Source organism: Centroberyx gerrardi, chromosome 12, assembly GCF_048128805.1.
Source record: "Centroberyx gerrardi isolate f3 chromosome 12, fCenGer3.hap1.cur.20231027, whole genome shotgun sequence".
In the NCBI taxonomy this organism is placed as follows: Eukaryota; Metazoa; Chordata; class Actinopteri; order Beryciformes; family Berycidae; genus Centroberyx; species Centroberyx gerrardi.
This window is the reverse complement of record NC_136008.1, coordinates 10,231,070-10,239,998: the sequence shown is the minus strand read 5'-3', so window position 1 is coordinate 10,239,998 and position 8,929 is coordinate 10,231,070. Positions and strand designations below refer to the sequence as shown.

At 45.4% G+C, this 8,929-nt stretch overlaps 1 protein-coding gene across 1 annotated transcript; it reads left to right on the top strand.

Annotated features, from left to right (window-relative positions):
- Window positions 1-248: 248 nt before the first annotated feature.
- cited4b (Cbp/p300-interacting transactivator, with Glu/Asp-rich carboxy-terminal domain, 4b) lies at window positions 249-3,131 on the top strand. The gene is made up of 2 exons (XM_071908505.2): window positions 249-434; window positions 1,427-3,131. The coding sequence occupies exon 2, from the start codon at window positions 1,436-1,438 to the stop codon at window positions 2,207-2,209; it is 774 nt and encodes a 257-aa protein (XP_071764606.1). The 5' UTR covers window positions 249-434; window positions 1,427-1,435; the 3' UTR covers window positions 2,210-3,131.
- Window positions 3,132-8,929: the final 5,798 nt, after the last annotated feature.

Sequence of the window (8,929 nt, the reverse complement as noted above, 5' to 3'; positions counted from 1 at the left end):
TGAAGAAGACAAACCAGATGTCCAAATATTCTTTAAAAAAGAGACAGTGGGGAGGAGGGTATTTAAATTGGCTAGTGTGTCACAGTTCTCCAACAGCCCCCTTTTTTTTTTTTTTTCTACGCCCATGCACAATTATATTAAGTAGGGCCAATAGGAACAAAGAAGAGGCAGGACCGAGGCTCCACCTCTCCCCGACTGCCTTCCTCTGAGCTTTTTAGATGTACATAATCCCTGAGTTGACCCAGAAAATAGGCAGTCGTTTCAAGATCTGATGCGGCAGTCTTTGTGCACACCGTCCCCGCTTGAGCATGAAGCGTAACCCTGTGGAATACATATTGTAATCCGGAGGAGCCTCGCCTTGCAGAGCAAAACTGTTAAAAAAAAGACGGAGCTGCAGCAAAGTCGCGCAACTTTGTGAAACGTAGCGGATACGGGTAAGTGATTTTTATCGGATTTATTTGTTGGAGAAATTGGGGCTTGTGGTCTGTGTTGGTCTCCGGGGCTGCTGCTGCTGCTGCTGCTGCTGCTCCATTGTTTGCATTCCCTTGTTTAAAACTCGGGAATAAAAAAAGGGATACGAGTAGTCTACAGTGTCGCTAACATCGTTGGATACATTCACTGAAACGAGTCGATGGAGCACAATAAAAAAACACGGAGCCTTTGTTGTTGGATTTTACGAAATTTGGCGATTCAGCTGTTGGAGAGATGTTGCATGATGTCAGTGTTCTTTGTTGCAACCTTACGTGCGTAAAATGTAACCGACAGTAGACATTTTTCTCTCAACTGACATGCAACATAGATGGGGTTTAAGCAATGCATTACGTGAGGCACGATTGTCTTCTTTTCTCGAGCCAGTCATGCATGAATTATCCAGCTGAAAAAAAAATGTATCCTAACAGCGTAGAATGTTACCTGGATTTCAACCTGGGCGTTCATTCCTTGGCACAAAGAGGGGAGATTTTTAGCAAGACTAAACACAAGAATAAGGTTTCCAGTGTTCGCCAAAACGCAAAACAACCCTGCAGAATTTTTTTTTTCAGGAAGCGTCCTCGGTGGTTTGACTTGAGATGACATTGTAACATTAGAGCTAAATTGAAATCGTTTTTTTTTCCCTTTTCAACGGAGGTGAAGAGTGTGTTCATTATAAAAGAGGTCAATTGGCTGGATATGAAATTGGATTGGACTGAACCAATGAAGTCGCTGCCCATCTCACACATAGCATGGCAACATCAACACTATTGTTGTGTATCTTAACCAGGTTCATGCTGGTTCACACTGAAGGACAACTAAATATGTACATGGCATGCGAGTATCACCCCCCCACCCCCACCATTGAATGTTGTCACCCTTGCCAAAACATCTTGTCTGCCCATTGCATTGTCTGAGAATCAAGTCCTGTCTAACAGTGTCCCCTCTATGCTCATAGACAGGAGGCATGGCTGACCATCTGATGATGCCCATGAATCACAGCTCAGCGGGCGCCAGTCTCCACGGTTACAGGATGGGCATGAACGGCGGCCTGCAGGCAGGTCACCAGCAGCATGCCAACCAGCCGGGCATGCGGGCGCTGCCCAACGGCCAGATGATGCACTATGGCGGCGCCCAGGCCAACATGGAGGCCGCCATGAGGCAACGGCAGGGCATGGTGGGAGGGCCCATGAACGGACAGCTGAACGGAGCCCAGATGGGGCACCACCAGATGACCTCTGGTAACATGATGTATAACGGCCAGCCGCAGCAACAGCAGCATCACCCCCAGCAGCAGCAGCATCAGCAGCATCACATGCATCCGCAGCAACACCAGCAGCAACAAGCCCAGCACCCGCAGCAGCAGCAGCAACAGCAACAGCAGTTCATGAATGGAGGGCTAACATCGCAGCAGCTCATGGCCAGCATGCAGCTGCAGAAACTCAACACCCAGTACCATGGACACCCGCTGGGGCCTATGGGCGGGAACCACATGGGCCCCACGACCCAGTACCGCATGAACCCGGCCCAGCTGGCTAACATGCAGCACATGGCCGGGCCGGCGCTGGCCCTGAACGGCATGGACGCGGACATGATCGACGAGGAGGTCCTGACCTCGCTGGTCATGGAGCTGGGCCTGGACCGGGTCCAGGAGCTGCCAGAACTCTTCCTGGGCCAGAATGAGTTTGACTTCATCTCGGACTTTGTCAGCAAACAACAGCCCAGCACCGTTAGTTGCTGAGAGAAACTGATCGAGAACTCTTGAGAAGGGGCATGGATGGAGACAGGAGTGAGAATTGTCCAGGATGGATGACAACTGCTCAGCTCTTCACTTTTTATTTTGTGAGCACCTTCCAGTACAACTAAGCCAAGTTGCAGTGCAGGGTGCGCAGAAGAGACGCTAACTGTGGATAGCCACAGTGAATGCACAGTGCTCGAGTCTCACATGTGCTAGTGGCCAGAGGGTGGTTGGCTTAAGGCCCAGTTCCACCTCTCCCGTCTCCTGGACATGAATGTAATAAAGTAATGCTGAAATTCTCAGAAGCCACTCTGAACAATGCTATGACACTGTGTAGCCTCCAAACCTGGACTCCATGGCAGTTTACCAGTAAAAAGGTGTATTTATTTATTGCTCTCTGAGAAAATTGATATAGAAAACAACCAACAGAGATTCTCCATTTTGAGAATCAAGTGGTTTGGATGATTTTTTTTTTCGGGGGGTGGGATGGGGAGAAATTTAAAATTGAGGTCTCTGTTCATGATTTTTTTCATTCCATTTTGGCCTGGTATTAAAAAATAAGCTCAGATGACAAGGTCATTTAAGAAGAGCTTGGATTTTCTATCACCAAACGGAGACAAGACAGAAGTACAATGTTATGTCATGCATTTGAATGGGAGTCTCATCCAAATTTTAAATGGTTCACTTTTGGAAAAGTGCTGCCTTTTAGATGTGATGTTCTCAAAATCTACTGCTTGTACTGTATGAAGCTGTATAACTCCAGAAATGTCCACACTGTTGTGTTCTATTGGAGATGTAGAACCGCCTTAATCGCACAGATTCTTATTTATTGGTTGTTTATATTGTCCCCTTTTTGTGGTCAAGATGGGGGGATGGTCTTTGTGAAAGGGGTTTTGAGGATCAATAAAGATGGCCTGGATAGAAATGTGGCCTGCTTTTCCATTCATTGTACAGCTCTTCCCCCAGGCAGTGGAGAGCTAGCTAAGTGCTTAGGTTAACCTGGGGGTGAAGGGAAACCTTCATTCATTTCAAGTCTATGGAGGAAATGTTTAAACAGATACAATATTTATGGTTTTTGGAAAGGATATATAGGCCTGTGCACTGACTCTACTCCAAACCTCATGGGTTTTCAGTATCTTATCTTTCCCTGATTTATCGTTTTCAAAGCTAAGGTAAGGCACAGTGTCAATGATATTAATTATTGGCACATGGGGTCACAGTTGGCTAAGAGGAGCAGTATTTGATTAAGGTTATGGAATAATTAATATCAAAGTAAATCTGATGTGACATCTCAGCGATTGATATCCAAAGAGAATTTACTGTTTCCTGAGTTTCAGTCTTGGCGATTAGCTAAACAAATGCTATGCACTGACATTACAGATGGTGAAAAGTATTGGCCATGGCTAAATGATAACATTATGACAAAATAAAGATTGGTTGGCTGACAAAGGGCAGCAGTAGAAGTGCATTGGTTTCTCTACAGCACCCCTTAACATGTCTTTACTTTGCTGGGTGTAAAGACTAATGTGTGATTGGGGGAGGTGAAAATGGCCAGAGAATGCTTACCTTGATGGGGGTTTAACTGACTTGAGGCTTGTAAGCCCTGCCTCGGTGACAGTTGTTACCTTTTCACAGCTAGCACAGTGGGTGGTCAGAGAAACAGAATACTCAATGAATATTAGATGCCATCAATAACTTTGAACAAATGACTTATGCAGAGTCACAGACAGCCCATGTCCATTTGAAGCCACAGCCAGCTGGAGGTGTAAAGCATTCATTCAGCTACATTCAGGTTTTTCCTCATATAGTTGTATTCATCACTAAATGAGGGTAAAGGGATTGTCAGGGGTGGCTGAGTTTGTTGGATTGTTCTGTGCCTCCAGGCTATGAAATGCTTGATTGAGGTCATGTTGGGAATGTCATCACCATATTTAGCTCTTCCCATTGTCAACACAGGCGTCTATAGCAACATCATGAGTAACAAGGGAAAAATGAGAGCACTATTGTGGTCCGCAACCAGGAATAGCACCTGCTGATTGCTCAGTTTTTAACTCAACCTCCATTCTAAAAGAAGCATAATCTATTTTCATTTGTGCAATTGTGCGAGGTCAGTGTGTTCTCGATACCAAATTGAAACACGGCATCATGGAGAAGCATGATCCAAATTGAAATGTCTTGGCCTGGATGCACTCTTACACTTGTTTCAAGTAACAAAAACTGACGTAAGGTTGTGTGTGTGTTTCCTTGGCTTGTTACTGTCAAGAGAAAGGCTCATAAATTGGCCAACTATCTTGGCACAGTGCTTAGTAACGGTTGCAGGTCTCATGCCCATTGCCAATCTGGTGAGATGGTCTTTCTGGAAGGCCAAGAGTGGCACATGGTGCATGTTGGCATACTAGCAGAACCCTGTCTCCACATATATCTCATAATTGTACACTGCACTATGAGGTCCTTGTTTAGCACCAATTAAATGCAGAGGTTTGTTTCTTAATCATTGTGACTCCATGGTGGAATGGGCAAATGCCAAACAGCCCTGTTTGCTCTCCCAATCCCTTGTTATGACTGCTGCCTGCCTCATAGAGACCAGTCTAGACGCAGGCTAAGCAGGGTGGGACGCACTGAGACGTTTACAGTCAGTTCTGTTTTTCTCTCGCTCTCTTGTTTTCAGCCCACCCACAGTAACTGCTGAACGCAACATTGTCTTCCTGTGGCAGCTTGCTGTTTTCTCAATATAAGTCAGAGCCTGAAAGCCACATTCTGATAGAGAGACAGACAAACCCAGGCAAGCTGAAAGAGAGAAAAAAACAACAGAGATAAAAGGGGAAACTAGAAAACACAAGGATTTCTCCAGTTTTTAGAATTAGAAATTAGAAATTAGGTGGAGGGATTTTTTTCTAGTGCCTGGGGATTTCTTAGCTGGGTTTTCCCACCACACTTTTATGATTCCTGAGAAAACCCTCCAATAAACAGCACCCAAAGAAAGGTTTGCACGAGAGGCATGCTAAAGCTAGATCACATTCCTCTCTTCAGTCCCGGGTCTGTGTAAGAACTGTCAAAACCACTTCTCTTCTGTCTATGTGTTGAGTATGGTCGCCTGTCTAGTTTTCTATTTCCAGGCTCTGGTCCAGCTGGTGCCGAGCCTTGCCTGAGCTCACGGTAATCTCAGGCCTTAGCACCAATGACGGATGGGCGGTCATTTGCTGTTGTCACGCATGGCCAGCCCTTCCCACACACACACACATACAGCATCAGCACACAACCTGATCAAACAGGCTGACTGGGATACCTCAATATCAGTGTGGCGCCAGTGAAAGATATAGGATTTGAGCGTCATCTCTGGTCATTGTGTCTGATCTTCACACCTACGCCCATGTTTGCAGATGATTGTGTGTGCATTAACAGTGCAAATAAGAAAATCACTTTGGTAAAGAGGAACATCCAGGAATTGTAACTCAATAAAGATGCACAGCAGATATTCTGTCATTGCAAATTGATATAACAGTAGATTCTGCGTTAGAACACATGAGAGAGCTAATTTTGAGGGGGGAAAATGACGTCAAGAATCCTCCAGCGGGAATAAGAGTGAAAGAAAAGAGTGAAACACACAACGAACGTGAGAAACAAAGTGAGAAATATCGAGTTGTAGGAAGAATATTCTAGAAAACCTGCTGAGGTTCCCAGATCAGTGGATGAGTTATTTATTGACAACATAGGCATATCTCTATCTGAATGCCTGGCTGAATATGAGGAGGACACATGCTTGAACATGTCTGATTCCTAACAAGAGAGAATGGATGTTTTAGTCATGTTTTGGGGCCAGACACCTTTTGTGAGTGAGTGTGTATGTGGCCAGACACCTTTTGTGAGTGAGTGTGTATGTGTGTATGTGTGTGTGTGTGTGTGCATGTGTGTGCTAGCAGGGGGTAAATAAACAGCAGATCCCTCCGGGCAGGGTTCATTCAGTGGACATGTTGCTCAAGCCGAACTTCCTGATTTTCTGGCTCAACTGTCACCTTGTGTCTTTTAATATTCAGTCTTATTGGACAATATTCCTCCCTCCCCTTCGCTTAAGTTCCCCTCTTAAAAAGATACAAACATTTCAACTGCACTAAAATATCAGTTGCTGCATTGTTGGATTCAGTATTGCTGCCAGGCTTTTAGTAAAGCTCAGCGTCTTCCCTCTCTCCCACACGAGGGAAAAAGCAATATAATCACATCACACAAGCCTTTCCTGGAGCCACATAGTTTAGCCGTGTCTCGGTAATCATTTTGTTTTCCATATGAATCCTGCTGAGGAGGCCTTTAAATGCCGCCCTGTTCCCTGTGCATGTATTCTCCAGAGGTAACTGGCTGACTCTGGCTTGTTGGGGCAGGTGACACTGGGGTTGCCTAGTGACTGGCAACTCCCCCTTCGCCCCCCTCCCCAAATCTGGGGTTGAATGGTTTGCCAGCTCTTTGAAGTAAAGGAGGGGGTGTAAATAATTTATTTTCCTGCACACAGCTGACACTTCTCTGTCAAGCCGGCTCAAACAGGTAGAGGTGTCCCAACAATGTCTAAAGGTGGTAAATATTTAAGGGTTGGGGGATTTACACTGTTGAACCCAACTGAGCTGCGCTGTGGTTTCCCAGTAGTATCTTAATAGCACAATGTTCACCTTGATGATGAGTTTAAATAAAGGTTGCATATCCTAAACAGAGCTGCGTTGGTAACAGACATGGGTAAAATGGTGTTTTTAACTGCTTGGAGTACCAGATGGGTGTGGTTTACCGCGTCAGCACAATTCAAATCTGAAAAGTAGTTTCAGTTGCCTTTCTAATACATTCCTGATCGTCTAAACTGTTTGTGACTCATTGAATTGTCTGCTGTGGCAAACCCCGGCCAAGCAGATCAAAACAAATGCTGACAATTACTTGTAGTAGTATTTGACTCAGGCCCGTTTGGTAGGAACGGGGCAAGCAGGAGTTATTTGGGCCAGGCCAACAGAGTTACAGGTTTGTAGGTTAGAATAGAGGGAAACAGTATTAGCACAGGCTATGTTCTGTACACAGTGTCTTTGTGAGCAAGGCTTTAAGCCTGTGTGCTAATCTGGTGACAGTGGCAGGCACATGCTACCATAGAGAGAGTAGGAGGCTATAGGCTCGGGAGGAGGAGGGGGAGTTGGAAGTAATACAGCAGAGTAGCTATACTAATTCTTGTAAGGCTTTTCAAGTGTTATCCCGCTGGTCAATTCTCCACATAATATCGACATGTTCATGCCTGAGAAAACTGTGTGTGTGTCAGCATGTGTGTGTGCCTTTGTGTGTGTGTGCATGTGCCTTGTGATAGTTTGTATGCGTGTGTATCGATGTGTAATATGTGTGGCCGTATATTTTTGTGCGTGCCTGTGCGTGTCTTGTGTTTGTGTGTTTTTGAGGGTTTATATGTGGTCCATGCCTCTGCGTGTGCTTTCTCACCCCTGGAGAGATAATACCCACGCTGCCATGTGACCAGGCATCCACGTTCCGGCAACAACATCGCTGTAACATTTCCTAGCAGAAAAAAAAAAACTGACATTAGCTGGCCTGCACCATCTGCAGGCAGGGGTCTGCTGCGGTGTGTGGGGGGTTGGGGGGGGGGGGGGGGGGGGGTTGTTGAGACAGAGCTCTCAGCTGATATTGTCTCCCAAACAAAGTTGCCGGACACTTGAGACTCGGAAGTGGAGCAGTTCTTGGGCCTAATTTTTAGAAGGATATGAATATCAAAGTTCATTTTAGGAGCGTGTGTAGGTAGAGATCCATATCAGTGTAAAACTAAAAAACCTTTAACTTAACGTGAAAAGGCTGGTTTCATGAGACGTCATACTTCTGACGTGCTATCATTTTTATCTTGTGCTCACCTTTTCCTTCTCTAGAATAAACTCTTCACTACTAATTTCAGAAGCTCTTCAGCAATTTTGTTCTACAACCATATCTGGCCAGGCAGCGACTTGACGTGTGCACGTCCGACAGAGGAGTGAGCTGTCCTGCCCCTGTGGTATTTTGTGTGCCGCACACTGCATTGCAAAATAAACCTCGATCAATGGCAATTCATTTAGGATGATCACAGCTGGGGTAACTGTACTCAAATTCTTGAGGCACTTGCTTTTTATAGATGGAAAGTGCATGGACTTTATCCATGGTAAAGCAGTTGTATGCACAATCCGAAAACCGATCCAAAAATCAACTTCGCGATGAAATCCAAGTATATTTTTTTTATAATTGAGGCCCCAGGACTCAGCAGGCATAGCAGGATCTGAGGCCAGCGGGACCCGCACCCCCACTGAACGTACACTAGCTCATCTGACAGCCCAAAGGCATGCTGGGAATTCTAGAGTGAGTGACTCAGCTGGAGAAGAGTTGCTGGACTGAGCACTATATCCCTTTGATTGTTCTCTCTCTCTCTTTCTCTCAAACTGTGCCCACACTTGTCTGTACAGTGCAACATGCTGGCTGGTTCTAAAGAGGTTGTGTTTCTTTTATCAGGAGTTCGAGTATAGGGTAGGTCCATGCCATAATATGATCAGCTACTGAAAGAAACGCCTGAGAAAGTGTTTTTCTCTCACAGTCTATGACTGATCTGACAGTCCGCAAAACTTCCTCCCATGCATACTGAAACTGGCTCACTACCCTATATGGTATATGGGTGTTGGGCACAGACAGTAGCGGATGACTTAGGTACAATACCCAGTATTGTTAGTAAATATC